This window comes from Molossus molossus, unplaced genomic scaffold (genome assembly GCF_014108415.1).
Source record: "Molossus molossus isolate mMolMol1 unplaced genomic scaffold, mMolMol1.p scaffold_m16_p_14, whole genome shotgun sequence".
NCBI lineage: Eukaryota > Metazoa > Chordata > Mammalia > Chiroptera > Molossidae > Molossus > Molossus molossus.
In genome coordinates this window covers 55068961-55089998 of record NW_023425349.1, presented here as the reverse complement: position 1 = coordinate 55089998, position 21038 = coordinate 55068961, and the positions used below count along the sequence as shown (strand labels likewise).

The 21038-nt window shown below is 42.3% G+C and overlaps 1 protein-coding gene across 1 annotated transcript in view; it reads left to right on the top strand.

Moving 5' to 3' along the window:
* Nucleotides 1-21038, top strand: part of LOC118629678 (histone-arginine methyltransferase CARM1-like) — a 231674-nt gene that overhangs the window by 76984 nt on the left and 133652 nt on the right. The window contains exon 2 of the mRNA XM_036261228.1: nt 723-848. Coding sequence (XP_036117121.1) covers nt 723-848 — 126 coding nt within the window. The remainder of the gene's footprint in view (nt 1-722; nt 849-21038) is intronic.

The window sequence follows — 21038 nt, the reverse complement described above, 5'->3', positions numbered from 1 at the left end:
GCAAACGTGAAAGCAAAAACCAAGGTCGCTGTTTTTTCTACCCCACCGCAGCTGCCCCAGTGCTATCGGCATTAGTGAGTTTAGTACCCAGTTATCTGTGAATGGATCTAATGAGATCCTAACCACTTACCATGGGCCCTTCTTGCAGAAACTAAGCTCCCTTTTTAATTCCACTTGCCCCAGCTTAATGAGGTAGGAGCAACATGGGCTCTGGAGTCAGATTCAGCCCTGGGTTTGCATTCCAGCTCTGCTACGTATTAGCTGCGTGTATTTGGAACTAAACTCTGCCTTGTGTTCACCTGGGAACATTGGCAGTGATGGTACTGACAGTGAGATTTTTGTGGTATCTCTGGCACACAGTCCACAGCAACATTTCCTGGACTCTCCTAAGATGGCATCAAGAGATACAATACAAAATGAGTTGGGGAATGCAGGGTTATGGATAGTGGAGCCCTGGGTGTAAAGGAAAGAGCCAATATGAGTCAATGTGCCGCCGTGTTAACCCACCTGCAAAGAATTGATATTGGCCATAGTTTGAGTCATCTCTTTTATCTCTGCTCCTCATATTCTCATACATCCCAGGAGAAATTGTATTAAGAAGAAAGAAATGGAGAGCCTTGAGAACATGAGAGAAATGTAGGAATGGCATTGATGACTCTTTTTGCAATGCTCAAAATAGATGTACCTAATCCTTTTTATTTTGTTTTTTTCACCCTTTATAGCTGACGGTGTCTGCGTCTTTAAATGCTTACTCAACCGAGACACCGAATGTTGCCGTGTGGGGAAGGAGTCCATCCTGATCACCCTGGGGTACAGCAGTGCTCTGCTGAAGTTTGAGTCTCAGGCCGGTAAGTTTTGTGCTTGTTGACCTCTGTCTTTCCTGGAAATGAATCTCCCGATTGGTTGACTTTCGCTGTCATTGATTGGTTGGCTTTCAGCAGCATGTTTCCTGATGTGAGTTGTCATAGATTAAAATAATGATTTAAAATGGGTTCTGGGGCTTACTTGATACTACTGTTTTAATCCCCTCCCACCCCCCATGGACCAGCTTCGTCTTTTCTAGAACTTAATATAAATGAAATAATTTAGTTTATACTCTATTTAATCTGTGTTGCTACAGGTAGTCGTAGTTTATTTATTTATTTTGTTGCTAAGTAATAGTCACAGTTTGTTTATCCATTCTCATTTTGATAGACATTGAAACTCCACATTTGGGCTGTGAGCAATAAAGTTGCTATAAATATTCTTGTACCGACCTTTTTTTATACTTTTTTTTTTTTTTTCCCATTTTTCTTGGATCAATACCTAGGAGTAAAATTGCTGGGTCATAAGTTTTTTCCAAAGTGATCATACCATTTTACATTTCTGTCGATAGTGGACAAGAACTCTGGTCATACCATATCTTTGCCAACATTTGGTCTTTTAGTCTTTTCAGTTTCTTCCATTTTGGTGGTTTCATCGTATCTCATAGTGGTTTTAATTTATATTTTTCTGATGACTGATTATGTTAAGTACTTTTCATGTGCTTATGAAATAAAATTGTTTGCCAGATACTAATTGGTTATCTGTGGAGCTGTTACTCTTTATATATGATACCAGGCATGTGTCAGGTAAATAATTTATGGATGTTTTCATCTAGTTTGTAGCTTCCTTATTCATTCCCATAATAAAATCTTATGTTAAGCAATTATAAAATTTGATAAAGTCTAGTTTATCATTTTTTCTTTTCTCTATATTGCATTCTGTGTCCTAAGAACTCTCTGCCTACCTTCAAATAGCAAATGATTTTTTTTCTATATTTCCTTCTAGAAATATTATAGCTTAATATTTTTGGTATACATTCCATCTTATTTTGTATATGGTATGAGGTATGGGGACAAAGATTATTTTTAGACCCTGTGGATAAACAGTTTTCTAGCATTATTTATTGAACAGACTTTTGCAAGTGAAATGGCTGTCTGTAGACTTGGTCTATTTTGGAGTTCTCTATTCTGTTCATTGATTATCCTATGCCAGTAGTTATCACATTGTCTTAATTAACTTTAAAGTAATGCTTGAAGTCTGATAGTTTGTCTTCTAACTTTGTTCTTCTTTGTTAAGATTGTTCTGGATATTTTTTGATACTTTGCATTTTTATACACTTTTATAATTAAGTTATAAATTGCTACAAAAGTGCTTAGTCTAATCATGCTTGAGGTTGATCAGTTTGGTGAGAATTGTCATTTTGGCAATATTAAGACTTTCAATCATTGATGAGCTGAAGACAGCTCATACTAAATCACAAGAGACTATTATTAAAATTTCAGGAATTTGATAGCTTGAAATTAGTGAGAGAATTTACACCACAGAAATTGGCAAACTCCATAAATGGGGACCTCCTTTTTTTGTGTGTGGAGAGAATCAGTTGTTAAATGTTTACCAATATGCCATGGCTTCCAGTCCAGGAACAGGGTATTTCTCCATTTATTTAGGTCTTTAACTTTTCCCCAGAAATGTTTTATAATTTTCAATGTGAAAGTCATACACAACCTTTGACAAATGTATCCCTATTTAGTTTTTAAACCTATTATAAATAAAAATTTGAAAACACACCATTGTCTGCTGCGAGTATATAAGTGAATTAATATTTAGTATTCATCTTGGATACTATAATCTTTTAAATTCACCCACAAGTTCTAGTAGTTATAGAGTTTTCTTTAGCATTTTATCCCTTTAAAAAACTTATAACCTGCAAATAGAGATAGCTTTCATTCTTATCTTTATACCTTTTATGTTGTTTTTTTTTTGGCCTTTTGAAATTCTTATGACCTTAAATACAGTGTTGAATAGAACTGAGAGAGCAGTTGTCCTTGACTGTCTCTCTTAATTAGGAGGAAAGTCAGCATTAAGTGTAATGTTTGTTGTGAATTATTTTGTGGATGCCCTTGATCAGATCAGGGGAGTTCTCTTCTTCCCTTAGGATGCTGGATATTTTTATCATAATGGGGGGTTAGATTTTGTTAAATATTTTCTGGATCTACTGAGATAACCTATTCTATGAATTTAGTGAATTGCTTACTATAAAATAGTTTGTATAGAATTGGTATTATATTTCTCCATGAATTGTTTGATAGAAATCACCCATATACCATTAAGGCTTGAAGTTTTATCAACTGGAATAAAATAGATATAGAAATCTTCAGATTTTCCTTCTTGTGGCAATCTCATATTTTTTATTTCATGAATTTTTCCATCTCATCTAAAATGTCAGGTTTACTGGCAAATTTGCTCATACTTTGCATGTTACCTTTTTAAATCAGTACTATCTGCAATAATATCTTCCATTTCGTTTCTAATGTTGGTTTTAAGTGTCCTCTTCTTTTTTTTTCTCTTGATCAGCCTAGTTAGAGGTTTATCAGTCTTATCAGTCTTCTTAACAAACCAGCTTTTGGTTGCACTGTTTTCTCTAATGTTTATCTATTTTCTATTTCACTGATTTCTTTAAGAAATGGAAATTTGGTGGGGGATATATAATGGGACATAACTAAACTAAGAGCAAAATGTCATTTTTACTTTTTATTATAATCCTTTAACCTGTTATCTAAAACACCATCCCCTTGAGGAAGAATTTAATTAGATCATCTTACTGATGAGGAGACTGAGATTCCAAGGAAATCAGTCACTTTCTCAGGGTCATATGACCCATATTAACCGACCAAGGATTCACATCCACAGCTGACTGAGTCTTCCCGCACCAGCACACATCTGCCCTGATGAGACACATTTCCTCCGAAGAAAGAAATAGCCAGTGAAAAACCAGGGATCAAGTGTGCATTATGAAGACTGAATGGAAAACCTTTCTTTTACTGTGTTCACACTTAGACACTAGATGCTCAAGGAAGGCATACCGGTTAACTCTACATAGAGTGCACCTTTTCACAATGTCCATGTTTCAAGTATAGGGTACTGTTCAGAGTCGGTACCTAGAGTCTAAACTGGCCTGGGAATTTTATTTTTTAGGGGCCCTCAAATTGAACTGCCTTCACTTTCTGGACAAAAACTTTTCTTTGAGTTTCCAAAATGCAGTGAAATAGAAAATTTGAGATTCCAGTAGACAGAGTCCAAAGATATTGGGGTACATTCCACTCCCTGTCACATCCAGTGACCAGACAGTGTTTATGTCCCTCCTGCTCTGCTTCCAGCCCTCTACTTAGGAGCATCTTAAAGAGCCAGGACAGTCATGGGGCCCAGAACCAATGTGGCTCACTCAGTGACAGGAGTCTGTTGATCCTACACAAAGGCCCCTGTAAGTAATATCTCCTTATCTTCCAAGGAGAGAGAGTGAACTGATCCTTTTTGTTACAGTCTTTGATACAGAGATTTTGGACTCAGTAATGAAATCCAAATTCAATTTGTTTTTGCCTGTTTCAGAATATAAATGACTAAGGTTCTGTGTAATTTGTTTATACCAATAAAAAAAAACAACAATAAGTAAACTTTTTTAAAATTTATTTTTGTTACAGATGTTTCTCCTTTTTCCCCCCATTGACACCCTCCTCCCTGTTCCTCCCCACCCAGTCCCCAGCTTTGTTGTCCATGTTCATGGGTTATACATATAAGTTCTGTGGTTTATCCCTTTCCTCCCTCCCCTCCCCCTCTTCTGAGGATTGTCAGTCTGTACCCTGCTTCCATGACTCTGGGTCTATTTTGTTCATCAGTTTGTTTAGTTCATTATGTCCCAGCAATAAGTGAGATCATGTGTTATTTGTCCTTCTCTGCTTGGCTTGTTTTGCTTAGGATAATAAGGAAGTAAAATTTTTAAGTAGGGAGCTCATAGGTGGGACTAATTCTGATATCATGAATTCTTTTTTTTTTTAAATTTCTCACCCAAGGATACTTTTCCATTTATTATCAGATAGAGTGGGAGGAAGGGAGAAAGAGAAAGACAGAGAGAAACACTGATGTGATAGAGCCTCATCAACTGGTTGCCTCCTGCATGACCCGACCAGGGCTGGGGACACTGCAAACGAGGTATGTGCTCTTGGCCGAAATCGAACCCAAGACTCATTGGACTGCGGGCCAAACATGATATCATGAATTCTTTATTGGTTCAGTGTGTAACCTATATTTCAGGAATGAGCACAAAGACCTTGGACCACCTTCCTTTTGAAACTGGTTATAAAGTCTCATTTGTTCTATAAGAAGGAAAAATAATTGATACCAAGAATTTCAGACTCTATTTGAGAATTTTCCCAGGGGTGCCTTATAACACCTTCCTATTCTGGAGTTTGTGTGTTTCTTGATTTCTGCTAAGAGTGAATCCCTGTATCAAGTGGATTGCAAGTACAGATGTTTGCAAATTAATGGTCCTTCTTAGTTTAATTTAATCATAGTTTTCAAAAAGTAATGAGTGCCCCTGGGGAGTTGGTTGCCAGTCTGATTTTCCTGGCCTTAGGGATGGAATAAGCCAGGCAGCTGACCCCTCATTCTGGATCGGTCAGCGCAGGCTGTGATTCGAAGGGCCCGAGCCACAGCTGCAGGCAGGTAGTGTGGCAACCGAGGAGCAAGCTGGCTGTGACTCGGAGGGTCCCAGATGGCCCAGACCCCAGGTGGCAGTGGGATCCTGACTGTTGGTTGTCAGCTGGGTGTTGACAGAAAACTGTCTCATGGTGTCATTGTCCATCAGACACGATGGCTACATTTCTGAGATGTGCTCTGCTTTTCTGGGGTAAGAGGATGTGGCATTTGAAATGTGGACACTGTTTTATGTTTAGAAGTGAACAGCTGCCAAGTATCTGTGACTTGGGTAAGAAGGAAAATCCAACTTTATTGGGAAGTTGACCTGTAGTGATAATTAGGCATCACTAGGAAAGGAATGATCAAATATCCAAATATACCTCTGAGGAATATTTCTTTCCTTCTTCAGAATTGTGACTCATTGCTCTTCAAGCCTAAATTGGTCACCTGTCAAATAATCTCCAGCAATCTCAAAGACCACTGTGAAATCTGGCACATGAAAACTCTTTGTATTTTAGCGCTGGCCAGTTTGACTCAGTGGTTAGAGTGTCGGCCCTCGGACCAGAAAGTCCTGGGTTCAGTTCCTGCTGAGGGCACCTACCTCGGTTGCAGTTTATCCCCCACCCAGTTCGAGTCGTGTGGGTGGCAACCACTCTATATGTCTCTCTCACATAGATGTTTTTCTCTCTCCCACTCTATCTGAAGATAAATGCAAAAATGTTCTCGGATGAGGATAAAAAAACCTCTTTGAGTTTTAGAAGCAGAGGGGGTATTTAATAATGATGGATGTCAACAAAGAAAGAAATTTTTATTAAATGGACTTAATTCATGATAAAAAAAAAAAGACTATGATAAACAGACTATAAATGTACTAGATATGTGCAAGGTTTCGTTCCTGTTCATTCATTCATTCAACAAATATTTATTGAGAGCCTATTATGTGCCAAGCACTTGTTTATGTGGTGAAGATACAGTACTGGATAAATAGAAGCCCTTACAAATATGTAGCTAACATTTTAAGAGGATACAGACAATTAATGAATAAAATTATATAGTGGTTTGGCTCAGCGGTTAGAGCGTCGGCCTGCGGTCCAGAGAGACCCGGGTTCGGTTCCCGCTAAGGGCATGTACCTCGGTTGCAGTTTGTCCCCGGCCCTGGTTGGGTCGTGTGGGTGGCAGCCACTCGATGTGTCCCTTTCACGTTGATGTTTCTCTCTCTCTCCCTCCCTCCCTCCCTCCCTCCCACAAAAAATGGGAAAATGTCCTCAGGGGAGGATAAAAAATATATATGTGTAGTGAAAATAAACCAGAGAAAGAAGCAGAGAATGACTGGGGATTAAGTGTATACTCTCTGTAGATGCTTTCGAGGAAAGCCGTACTGACTGGGTGATTTGAGTACAGAGCCGCAGGAAGGAGGGAAGGAGCCACGTGCGTGTCAGGGCTGAGGGAGGTCCAGTCAGTGGAACAGAAGTACAGAGACCCTAAGACAGGATGTGTTTGAAGAACGGCACCAAGAGCAGAGGGCCTGGATGAAATGAGGGAGGGGGAGGAGGATGAGATCAGAGCACTGGAGGCCAGATTAGGTGAGACACTGGAGACCACGGTGAGCATCCAGCTGTTATTCTGGGGGAGAGCGAAAGCATCTGAGGGCTTGAAGCAGAGGCCTAGCATTGCCTGAGCCTGACTTAAAGTTTCTGTACTTTTTAAGGGTGTGTACCTCTCATCCCTCTCACAGCAGCCCTGTGACTTTGGCATATGATTAATTTTTATTCCCATTTTTAAGCAAAGAAATGAAGGCTCGTGGGTTGGAAGGAAATTGCCCAACTGAGAAAAAGAAAAAGTAAGGCCAGTGTCCTTTCAACAGCTCCCAGACTGCCCCTTCACTCTTCACTGGTTGACATTTAGTCTAGAAAACTCCTACCTTTAAATGGGATGATAACACAACCATGGGAAAGCCGACTTTTGTCAACATTTTACTAATGGAGAAAAGCAAAGAAACTGGTGGACCTTATTCTATGTGTTCATGAATCATGGGAAAATGTCTTTATCTTTTTTTTTCTTTTATTGATTTTAGAGAGAGAGGAAGGGAGAGGGAGAGAAAGATAGAAACATCGATGAGAGAGAACATCGATTGGCCGCCTCCTGCATGCCCCCCAATGGGGATCGGGCCCCCAACCTGGGCATGTGCCCTGACCAGATTTGAACTGACGACCTCTTGGTGCATGGGTTGATGCTCAACCACTGAGCCACACCAATCGGGCTATCTTTTTATATTTTTTAAAAGAAACTACACCTTATAAGTTTTATAAATATAACTGAGAACTTCCGGATACCCTTTAGACAGATTCATTAATTTACAGTACTTTGTCACATTTGATTTATCCATCTGTATATGTGTGTACATATGTAAATGCATTCTACCATTCGATCTATGAAAACAGTTGGGAGCAATTTGCCTATGTCATACTTCTTTACTCCTTCTTCCCAGGTAAAGCCTGTGAACAAGCATACTCTCTTTTGTAACCGCAGTAGAGGTACCAAATTCAGGAACTTAACATCAATATCATATTTATATTTAATCTCCAGTTCATAGTCCCATTTCATAAACTGTCCCAATCATGTCTTTTATAGCACCTTTTCCTCTCTAGCACTACCTCTGGTCTAGGAGCATGCACTGTGTTTAGTTGTCATGTCTCTTTAGAGTCCTTTAATTTAGACGAGTTCCTCACCCCTTTTCTTTCTTTGATGACATGGAGATATTTGGAGAAAAGGGATCATTTATTTTATAGATTATTCCCCAACTGGGGTTTTTCTAATGTTTCTTCATGAAAAGATTCCGAGTATGCATCACCAGTTAGATAGTGTGTCCTTCTCGGGCTATCACGACAGGAAGCGCTGAGGTCTGTCTACCCCTTGTTGGTAATATGGACTTTGGTGACCAGATCCAAGCACTTTCTGTTTTCTCCTCTATGAAGTTACTGTGTTTTCCCTGTTAGATGTAAATAGTAAGGAATCTGGGCGAAGGCACGTTAGCACCATGCAAATACCCTGTTCCTCATCCAATAACCCAAATTTAGTATATATTTATTATCCATTGCTTTGGGTATAAAGTTGATTGGGGGGTGGGAGGTATGTTAACCTTGCGTTCTGCAGTCTTGCTAAATCACTTAGTTCTTGTATGTTTCTTTCATAGACTCCCTAGGATTTTATACATAAGTGATTATATGATCTGTGATTAGAGACAGTTTGAGTTTTTCCTTTCCTACCTGCGTTTTAATTTTATCTATTGATTTTAGAGCAGGGGTTGTGGGGAGAGGGAGAGGCAGACATGAATTTGTTATTCCACGTATTTATGCGCTCGTTGGTCGCTTCTTGTATGTGCCCTGACCGGAGATCCAGCACTCAACCTTGGCATATTGGGGCGATGCCCTAACCAGCTGAACTGCCCAGGGCATGTTTCACTTGATTTGTTTCTTGCTTATTGCACCAGCTAGGCCCTCAAGTGCAGTGTTGCAGAGAAGAAATTAGAGTGGGCATCCTTATCTCGTTTGTGATCTCAGGAAAACCGTTCAGTTTTCACCATTAGTTGTGGGGGATTTTGTTCATGTCCTTTATCAGGTTAAGGAAGGTTCATTATGTTCCCAAGTTACTAACAGTTTCTATCTCGAATTGAAACACAATTATCTGAATCTGTGAAGATGATTGCATTATTTTTACTTTCAGCCTGTTAATATGATGAATTAAATTGATTGATTTTTGAATGTTCAAATGACCTTGAACTTCTGAGTTAAACTTCTTTGCCATAATGTATGATCCTTTTTATATAGCGCTAAATTCAATTTGCTAAAATTTTATAATTTTTGTGCCTGTGTTTCTTAGGTATTGCTTTGTAGTTTCCTTATTGCCCATATATGATTTGGGTATCAGTGTAATAATACTGGTCTTATAAAATAGGAGCATGTTCCCTAACCTTTGATTTTTGTGAATTCTTTGTATAGAATTTGGCATCATTTCTTCTTCAAATGTTTGTTAAAATTAAGAACCAAATACAAATGAACCCTGAGTTTTCTTTGTGAGATTTTAACTACAAAGTCAATTTATTTAATATATATATATATTTAATGTATCTACTGTTTACTGAATGAGCTTTAATTGTTTGTCTTTCATGAAATTTGCCCATTTTATCTAGGTTGTCAAATTAGTTGCTAAGTCATTCATAATACTCCTTTATGTCAGTATGATCTGTAATAATGCTCTTTCTCTCATTTCTTATATTGATAATATGCATTTTTATTACTCCACCTAGAGGCTTATCAACCTTATTGATCCTTTCAATGAAACAGCTTTTCAGTTAATTCATTTTTCTTTATTTATCATCCATTTTCTGTTTTATTGATTCTTGCTCTTTATTTTTTTTCTTCTCATTACTTCAACCCTCTGATTACTCTTTTCTCTCTACCTTTTTAAGGCAGATGCTTAAATCATCATTAATTAAGTCCTTTTTTCTAATATGTGCATTTATTGCTATACATTTTTTTCTCTACAGTGTTCTAGCTGCATCTCATACATGTGGTATGTTGTGTTTTCTTTGCTGCAATTCAAAATAATTATATTGTTATTTGTTCTTTGGTCCATGAATTTTTTTGATCCATGGATTATTTAGAATCATATTGTTTAATTTCCAAACATTTGGATATTTTCCAGATCATCCTTTGTATTTTTGTTGAACTCTTTTGTGATGTAAATGAAAATGTGATTTGCATGATATCAGTGGTTTCAGATTTGTTGGAGTTTGTTTTACGGCTTGCAGTGTGGTATCTCCAGGTGTATGTCCCATGTGCACTAGAAAAGAACATGTGTTGCGTTATTATTGGGTAGACTGTTCTATAAACATTGGTAGGTCAGGTTGATTAATTTTTAATGATTCTTGGTCTACTTGTTTATCATTATTGAGAGAAGAGATTTGGAATTACTATAACTTGTTTTGTCTGTTATAGCTATTTATGACCCTTTGCTGTATGAAATTGATATTTTATTGAGTATATGTGAGGTTATGCTTCAGATAATGACTCAAGAAAGCAAACACTAAAGATCCAAGTTTCTAGTGGACGTGTTTCCATTTTTTTCTTTTACGAGGAAAACTCATACTTCAGTGGAACCCGGCTGGGGCACGCCTGCTCCGTGCCTCCCTGCTCTCGGCACTTCTTACAGTCACCGTCTTCCCGGTCCCTGCCTCCTGCTGAACATGTGCACAGTATGTCTGCGGCGGCTGAAACATTTATGGGCGAAATGAACTTATGTCTGGGATTCGCTTTAGAATGTCCAGCCAAGGGAACAAAAAATGCCTGGCAGTAGAAATGAATTAAGGTGGATGAAAATCTTAGTAAGATTTTAATCTTGATGACAGAAATAGTTACATTAATCTATGTGCTTTGTGTACATTTGAAAATCTTCATAATAGATGTGAAAAATTCATAAGTAGCTAAGTCCATACAAATAGAATTCGGGGTTTCAAGCGCTACAAACATTTCTCCAAGAAACAAGTCCCATTTACCTGTGAGTGAATGGAGCTGCTGGTCACCTGAGGCACATTGATCAGGAGTTTCGCTGCATTGAAATGCCCTCTTACCATACAAAAGCAATGGTAGGAAGCTGAGGTGACTGAGCAATAGAAATTAAGAATCTTTATAATTTGGGTTTTACTGAATTTGACTAATAGCTTCTGGAAACGCAGAACAAGGTTATTTAATATAGGACCGTCAGAGTTCAACATTATTATTTGCTTTCTCCCCTTTATTTCCCTATTCTTTGTTTTTTAATCCTCACCCAAAGATACGTTTATTGGTTTTAGAGAGAGAGCAAGGGAGATAGAGAGAAACATGGATGTGAGAGAGAAACATTGATAAGTTGCCTCCCATTTGTGCCCCGACCGGTACCCCCAAACCAATTTGGTTCATGTCATCTTAGAATATTTTAGTGTTTGCTTATGGGGGCATGGACCCTATAGGAAGAGGCAATATGCTGTATTAAACCCATCTCAGGGAAGGGAACTCTTTATAAAGAATTTATGGAAGAGAACATGTTGGTTTGCCATTTGAAGAAATGCCAGATCTTCTGGGATGTGTAGTCAGTGATGTAGTCTTATATCACAACTGAGTTAAAATCTGCCTCTAGTGGCGTGGAACTCAGAAACCGTTCCTCTGTGGAGTGACTTGCAGGAGGCATATGTCCAGGCCAGTTTGAGAACGTCACAGTAGACCCACAGCATAATTCTCAACCTCTTTATACGCAAGCAGGGTTATAGAGCGTAACATCCATGTGCAGCGGCAAGAGGAGTAACGGGGTAAAGGTTTCTCTGAGGAAAAGATTTAGGTGCCAAACATCTCATCAGTGGTTTGTGTGTGAACGAAACGTATTTCCAGCCACTCACAGGCATGGCAATGGTCCCCGCAGTCTGCGTGATGCTGCCACACAGCGGAGGGGTGGGGGGCAAAGTGGTGCTTTCTGGAGACCCCAGAAGGACAAACTGAAACCAGATTTGCCTGAACTCCTTCTAATATTTTGGTCACCTCCTTTTACTGTGCTGGGTCCAGAAATTGGTTGACCCTTTTTCATTTCTACTAGCCACACTTGTAGAGAGATGCTGCTTAGGGTTTACAGATTCCCTTCACGTAGAGCTAAAAGTCTCCTTTCTGTTTTCTCTGGCTTCGAAATTCTCACACAATGGCTGTTGACATTTCGGGCGGGGTGATTCTTTGTGGTGGGGGCTGGCCTTCCCCGAAGGTGCTCAGCAGCCTCCTGCCTCCACTGGGTAGACGCCAACAGCACTCCCCGCCCCGGCTGTGACCACCAAATGTCTTCAACGAAATCACCCCTGGTTTAAAACACCTTTGAGGTTTCTGTGGGTTTCACTGTTGGAGATAAGGAGGGACTGAAAAATTAAGGTTCCACAAATAAGCCGCATTCCGTTCTTTTTTCTTTTATTTCCAACACATATTTGATCAAGGACCACAGTTTGCAAACTGGTGACCAGAGGGATGAGTTTACGAGAAAGTGAATTACATTTAGCCTGCAGGGTGATTGGTGTTTTTGTTTTTTAACCCTCACCCAAGGATATGGATATTTTTCCATTTATCTTCAGATAGAGTGAGAGGGGGAGAGAGAGAGAGAGAGAGAAAGAGGAAAGGAGAGGAGAGGGGAGGGGAGGGGAAGGGAGGGGAGGGGAGGGGGAAAGAGAAATATTGATGTGAGAGAAACACACTGACTGGTTGCCTCCCGCATGACCCCGACCAGAGCTGGGGACAAACTGTGACCAAGGCATGTGCCCCTGACCAGAACAGACGCTGCATTTCCCAGGTTCCTGGGGCAACACTCTAACCACTGAGCAAAACCCACCAGGGCTCCACTCTAGTTTCCTAACCGATCCCTCTACTTTCTAAATGCGCACACTTGGCTTGCTTCCCCTGTTTACATAACCTGTGTGACCGTGAAGGATTTGAATGTGCCACCTCTTTCTCGAGTGTACCCTGGAAGAAAAGGCAAGGACTAATGTGTGTGTTCATGTAGCCTGCTTCAGAGCCACCAAAGGCCACATAACACTGTTCAAACTGGGAAAAACAAAGGCTAAAACCTTCCTTAAGACAGTTTTCTTTCATCTGCCACAAAGTTATCATGATATACTGATTCTGTTAGAAAACAAGTCAACTTACTGCCATGTGCTAAGGAATTTTAACAGACAAGTCTGTGGATATTTTTGGTAGCTCCTGCACCCCAGGGTTGTGCAGTGCACATCTGGTATACCCATGTGGCAGTCTTAACGTATTTAAACTAAGTAAGGTCTGTATTCCATAGGAAAACCTAGACTTAGACTTCTCTGGGATTTCACCCAATTATCAGAGTTCAGAGAGATGAATAAGAGAACAGGGAAGATCAGGGTGACAGTAAACCACCATCACCTGTGTTCCCTGTAGTCGAAGGAGTGCCCTTTCTAATGGCAGGTGTTCCGACTCAGACTCTGTCCTGAACCAGTCTTGGGGGCAGGAAGGGTAAAACTCAAGGAGGGGTGGGTGAGCGGGAGAAGGAAATAAAAGCAGACGGGACTCTTATGTGGAGGTGACATCAAGGAAGAGAGGAGAGTTTCTGTGGCTGCCAGAACCTTCTTGCTCACACAGAACTGATCCTCAGAGACTGTTATTTTTTTTTTTTATCCTCAACTAAGGACATTTTTCCACTTTATGTTCAATTTTTTTGTTCAGATAGAGCGGGAGAGAGAGAGAGAGAAAGAAAGAGAGAAACATCGACGTGAGAGGGACACATCGAGTGGCTGCCTCCTGCACAGCCCAACCACGGCCGGGGACAAACTGCAACCAAGGTACATGCCCTTAGTGGGAACCGAACCTGGGTCTCTCTGGGCCGCAGGCTGATGCTCTAACCGCTGAGCCAAACTGGCCAGGGCTTGGAGACTGTTCTTTGTAGGCCTGAAAACTTTCTCTGGATACTGATTAACATCATCTAGCCAGGGTTCTTACGAGAGATGATCTCTTCATTTTTATGTTCCTAATTCAATATTCCTTTATTGCTATTTATCTTTTCTTCATCTTTTTAAATTTATTTACACGGTAAATGATTTTGAGCACTATTAAAATGTTAATGAGCTTGCGCTATGAAAAATCCCTCTTCTCATGGAGAGACTGTCTTCTAAATGTAATCACTACATATGGTGCCTGATGGGCACTCAGCTTATCATGGTGATCACTTAATAAGGTTTATAAACTTTGAGTCACTGTGTTCTGATTTCTGATGACTCCAGCAGTGTTGAGTACATTGTTTCACCGAAACCTTAACACAATTGGATATTGTAGGTTTTATTAATTCAGTTGTTCTAACTAAAATAGTACATCATTTCAGTTTGCATTTCATTACTTTCTGTGGTTTTGAAATGGAGGAGGATTTTTTTAGTGTCCCAGAATTTGATCTTGGGACACGGGGTGGCATCGTATCTCTGTCCCTGTGAGACCATCTGCGTTGGCAGCGGCCATCTTCAGGGCTGTTCACGGATATTCCTTCTGTTTCCTTCCAGCCATGTGGTAGGAGTCCACTCCCCGACCCTGTGGAACTTAGGCGTGGACACAAGGCTTGCTTTGGGCAATGAGTGAGAATGATGTGCCGTTTCGGCCTGAAGGTTTCACAAGCCTGCGTGGGCCTCACCGTGCTCCTGTTTTCTTGCATCCACAGCCCTGGGCACTTTCTAGCAGGGGTCCTTTGGTGAGAATAACAGAGAGCAAAGCCCTGTGCTGAGCTATGGTGGACTTGTAGCATAATTGAGAAGCAAATGTTCTAAACTACCGAAATTTGGGGATTGTGTGTTAGGCACGCGACCTGTCTGTCCCATCTGACTCGGCCGTGGGCCCGTCTGCCCTCCTGCCCTGCTGTGTCCTCGCGCCAGCGTCCAGGGCCCTCGGCACCACAGAGCATGCAGCAGACCTGACACCCAGGTGCTTTGCTGAACAAGGAAAGAGTGTGCTGGTATTTCTGTATAATCCATTCAGTTCCAAGCCACAAAGTGGGTGACAACACTGTGCCATCTGCTAGCTCAAATTATTTTTGTCATCTCAGATTAAAAATTGTTCTAATATTCAGCAGGGAGATGACTTAATGTGGGTTGGCTTCAGGCAACTTTTTAAAAATTGCCTTTCCTTCATGACAGGCCCATAAAAGCTAATAAAAAAAACCAAGCTAACATGTATTGATCGTTCATTATGCTTCAGGGACTGCACCAACAGAATCTCCTTTATTTTGCCTTGTGACATGATGAGGTCGGCGCAGCAATCATCTTTGGTTTACAGATGAAGAAACCGAGGCCCAGGGTGAATGTCACTTGTCAAGGCCATTCACTGCCAACAGGGGCCACATTGTTTCCTCCAAGACTCTCTCAAGGCCCCAGACTGGATACACTTTGATTCTGCCAGGCCCTCATCCTTTATGTTATCATCTTTCCCTCTCAGTTGCTTTTGCTATGTGATCAAAGATGTTATCCTGTGTGTGACTTTGTCCAGCCAACACTTAGCAAACAGGCGCTGTGCAGGCCGAGACACGAAAATCAGCGAGACGTCGTTGCTTCCCTCCAGGAGCGTATCCTCTAGAGCAGTGTCCACCTAGAGAAATGCAATGTGAGCCACATGTAGTAATTAAAAAATACTTTTTCCTTTATTGATTTTAGAGAGAGAGGAAGGGAGGGGGAGAGAGAGATAGAAACATCGATGAGAGAGATCACTGATTGGCTGCCTCCTGCATGCCCCCCACTGGGGATTGGGCCCACAACCTGGGCATGTGTCCTGACTGGGAATCGAACCGGTGACCTCTTGGTGCATGGGTCAGTGCTCAACCACGGAGCCACACTGGCCGGACTATAGTAATTTTTAAAATATATCTGTTCTTCCACTTTTTAAGTTAAAAATATACATAATATAAAATTCATCATCTTCACCATTTTTTCAGTTTCCAGTTTGGTGGTATTAAGTACATTCATATTTATTGTTCAACCATCACCAAAGTCTGTCTCCAGAATCCTTTCCACATATGGAATTTTAAGTTTTCTGGTAAACACATTTTTTAAAGCCAAAATAAACAGATTAAATTAATTTTAATAATATAGTTTAACCCAGTACATCCAAAATTTCATAATTTAAACATGAAACAAATATAGGAAACTATTAATGAGCTATTTTACATTTTTTGTACTCTTGTTTTTGAAACATCTGAATATGGTCTAACTACATGTTGAGGACAACATTGCCACGTGTGGCTGTCGTATCGCCCAGAGCAGGTCTCTGGGAAATGAGAAAGGCTTAGACTGATTCCTTCAAGGTAATAAGGAGAATGATGGGATGAGATGTCCACAGGACACTGTGGGAACACAGCCAAGGGAAGATACCTGGGTTGGGCAGAGCGGAGTGGACAAGACTGGAGCCCAGGTACGGAGGCAGGCCCTGCAAGGAACCACCAGCGTTCTCTCTGCTGAGCACAGAGTGCAAGGCAGTGGGGAGTGGGGGAGATGGGGCTTATCAGGCCCAGTGGGCCCAGTCATGAAGGGTCTTAACGGGAAGCCACAGAGTGTGTGTGGGTTTTATTTGCATGGCCCTCTGCAGCTTTACAAAATCCTTTCATATACATTAGGTCATTTGGGAATAACAGCATCAGCCCTTGATGTAAGCATTTGTGTCCAAGACTGTTACTTGTCTCCTCACTCTATTCTCTCCTTCTTCTACATTATCAAAAGTCCTATATTACTAGGTGGCAATAAATGTAGCTAAAATGTGCACTTCCCAACCAGTTTTGCAAATAAAGATGACAGCTGACATTGTTGGATAGGGTATCTGAGAAATCTCCTTAACAGGGGCTGATTCAGATAAGAAGTATTTCATTTATCCATTGCCCCTTTCAGTTGCTTTCTGCCTGGAGTGTAGACATGATCGCTGGAGCTGCTGCAGTCACTTTGTGACTCTAAGGTACCCTGAGTATGGCAAGATGCTCTAAGCACATCAGAGGAGAAGGATACGTGATTCCTGTGTCCATATAACTATGGAACTGCTGGAAAAACCCTAATCTGCCTAATTTAGGACTTGTCTTATGTGAGAGAAAATAAATCACTCTCCTTTAAGTCACTATTATTTGTGGGGTTTTTTTATTATATGTGAAGAAACCTAATTTTGAGTCATAAAGGACACATAACCCATAAATTAACTTTTTTTTTTTTTTAGTCCTCACCCGAGGATATAAAGAGACACATCAATTGGTTGCCTCCCGCAAGACCCCAACCAGGGCTGGGGACCAAACTGCAACCGAGGTACCTGCCCTTGACAGCAGTCGAACCCGCGACTCTTTGTTCTGCAGGCCAGTGCTCTCACTACTGAGCCAAACAGACCAGAGCCGTAAATTAACTCTTTAAGTTCATTTGGCAAAGGAGTTTACCAAGGATCTGAAAAAGTAAGTGACCTGATAAGGATCATGCAGGGAGTAGTAGTTTCAGAGGCAAAACTCAAGCCTGGGGATTCTGGCACCTGTGCGTTATTTATTGTATCATTTTGTTATTCAAGAATATGGTTTCTGCTACCTTCTCCTTTCTGTTGCTCATACAGGACAGTGACTGTAGAATACCTGGTTACAGTTAGTGACAACCTGTATGAAATATGTAGTAATAACTGATGTTGTGACCACTTTGTCCCAGTCTCTACTTGGGCATTAGTGTCCTTTGCCCCGAACATCTAGCAGGAGGCCCATGAGACATAGGGGCAAGCAGCGGCCATCTTCTCCCCTCTTCTGAGCACCCCCCGCCCCCATCCCAGGCTAGTTTCTTGCCTTTAGGGCTCCCTCTGGCTTCTCCCACTGGGTTCTCCTCACTGCGCTAAGAGAAGGCTCAGCCAGGCCCTTCTCAGCCTGCATGTCCAGGACTGTGCAGGCATCTGGCCTGCCCCCCCCCCCTGCTGTGCCCCTCCTGGCTATGTCACTGCTCAATTAGCATCCCGAGCACAGGGTGGAGACACGCAGATCTGTCAGATCTGCAACTTGTTGGCATCTCTGCAGAGAGCTCAGCAGGAAAGGAGGTTGCTGACTCAAGGCTAAATGGGATTTTCATATCATCTGCAGGGCTCAGCCATCCGCGAGATCCTTACTGCTTGCAAGTGGGCCAAATCAATCACTGGTTTATTGAGCATCCTCATTGACCTTCAGAACTGCTATCAGCAGTACCTCCTCTGCCAGCAAATGGGCCTGAGCCAAGCGCCTTGCGCCCGCCTCACTGGTTCCAGGTGTGGCCGTGTTGCAGCCAGGGCCTTCAGATGGGGGTGCTGGTACCTCCTCACCCCATGATCTCCCGGACCTTGTGTGCCAGCCTGCTGCACAGCTGGGCACAGAAGTGTGTCTGCTTCTCAGCTGTGGATCTAGACATGGGGTGAATAGACTTTTCCCATGGAGGGTCAGCTAGTAAATAGAGTAGGTTTCATGAGCCAGGCGGCCTCTGTCGTATCTACTCAACTCTCCGTCATCGCCCGGCAGCAGCGTAGACACTGTGTAAGGGAATGAGTGGCTGCACGCCAGCGGAATCTTGGACACTGACATTTGAATCTTATATAAATTTCATTTGTTGTAAAATATTATTCTTGCTTTGATTAAAAAAAAAAAAAAAACTATGTGAAAATGGAAAACTATTCTTAGCTTGTAGGCTGTACAAAAACAGGTCAGAGGCTGGGTTTGGCCGGTGGGTCCCGGTCTGCCAACCCCCAATCTAGAGGCAGGATTATGTGGTAGTTAAAAACATGAGGTTTTTGTCTTCTGGGCTGTGTGTGTGTGTGTGTGCGTGTACATCCTGGTGCTGTCACCAGTCAGCTGTGGAACGTAGCAACAGCTCTTTTGTGTTCTAAGCTTCAGTTTCGTCATTGTGAAATGGAGATCATTCCAGTACCTATTACAGAGACTGCTGGTTGACTCAATGAGATAATGGATGAGCTGCAGGTAGCCCAGGACACTCCTAAGTGTCCTGATGGGCCTGGTGCTGGGCCAGTCACTACGGGAGATCCACAGACGGCCCAGACACAGATGCACTCCCCAGGAGCATGGAGTCTGGCGGGGAGATGGCCATGTGCCCTAGTAGCTGTCACACACAGCGCAGTGATCACCACTGTAAGAGACGCCCAGCAGGGACAGTCTGCCATCTTGATGTTTACAGTGGTGCTGTTTCTGGGGTTGTGAAATGCTCAGGGTGTTCGTTCAAAGGAAGAGCAGCCTACCTGGGTCTTCCAGGCCGAGGCCAGCCTGTGTACCTCTGCGAGCCCCCTGCCACCCACAGTGGCTCTGTGGCATTGGAAGTCTCCCTTCCTTGTCACCTCTGCCCCTCCCTCTGCTCACATGCCGCAGCAGCCACAGGGGTGGGCCTTCCACTTGCCACCTTTGATGTACCCCAGTTGAGCCAGGGCCAGTACCACCTTGTCATGGGTGCATTTCTACTAAATGGAAGTCATTCTGATAAAATGTGCACAGTTTTTTTTTTTTTTTATCCTCACCCGAGGATATTTTTCCATTTTTTGTACAGATAGAGTGGGAGGGAGAGAGAGAGGAAGGGAGAGAGAGAGAGAAACATCGACGTGAAGGGACACATCGAGTGGCTGCCACCCGCACGACCAACCAGGGCCGGGGACAAACTGCAACCGAAGTACGTGCCCTTAGCGGAACCGAACCCGGGTCTCTCCGGACCGCAGGCCGACACTCTAACCGCTGAGCCAAACTGGCCAGGGCAAAATGTGCACAGTTTTTCAAGTCATTCACAAGTAAGATATGGTGTCTGGTGATTGATGCTTCCTTGTGTTTGTGTTATTTTAACTTCCACTTAAAAACCCATCTTACCCTGACCTCCTTGTAAGATTACTTGTTCTGCCCAATCTGGCCACCGAGGAGAATCTTAACTGGGCTTATCACTGGGGGGCCCCCCTAGGCTATATTCCTATCCTTAGTTATGGGATTTCTGTAACTTAGCTCTTAAAGACAGAAGATAACAAAGCAACTCATTGTGAATAGTTGGAACTTGCCTGGCTGGTGTGGCTCAGTGGTTGAGTGTCGACCCATGTACCAAGAGGTCGCCAGTTCGATTCCTGGTCAGGGCACATGCCCAGGTTGTGGGCTAATTGATGTTCTCTCTCATCAGTTTCTAACTCTCTCTCCCTCTCCCTTCCTCTCTCTCTAAAATCAATAAGGAAAAATAAATAAGTAAATAAATAGCTGGAACCTCCATATGGTTTTAATGGCATACAGTTTTCTAAATTGTTTTCTTTTATATAATGTAGAAATCACAGACACACATCTGAGACTGCAGTAACAAATGGTGATATTCAGCCAGTCTCACCTCCTGAAAGAATGGCTAATTCCTTAGCAACAGTCCTGATCCTTTTCAGTTTGTTTCCTGAACTTTTTCTGAGTGTCCATTGCTGTAAAGCTTCATGTGCCATGCTGCCCACAGCCCGTGCTGCCCCATGCCCACAGCCCGTGCTGCCCCATGTCCACAGCCCGTGCTGCCCCATGCCCACAGCCCGTGCTGCCCCATGCCCACAGCCCATGCTGTCCCATGCCCACAGCCCGTGCTGTCCCATGCTGCCCACAGCCTGTGCTGTCCCATGCCCACAGCCCGTGCTGTCCCATGCCCACAGCCCGTGCTGCCCCATGCCCACAGCCCGTGCTGCCCCATGCCCACAGCCCGTGCTGTCCCATGCCCACAGCCCGTGCTGTCCCATGCCCACAGCCCGTGCTGTCCCATGCCCACAGCCTGTGCTGTCCCATGCCCAGTTGATCTCTTATGCTCTTGAATCAGACCTTTATCCCAATTGCAGAGCTTTCTTTGAGTCTTTGACTGTAGTTACTCAAGTTCAAGCTTTTAAAGTAGTGATCTTCCCATTCTTCCTTTTTGCAAACCCTTTAGGAGGATCCTTTTCTTCCAATACACTTGGAAACACCTGCTGCAGCTGCCAGTTGCTTTGGGAATTACTTCTCTCCTTTTT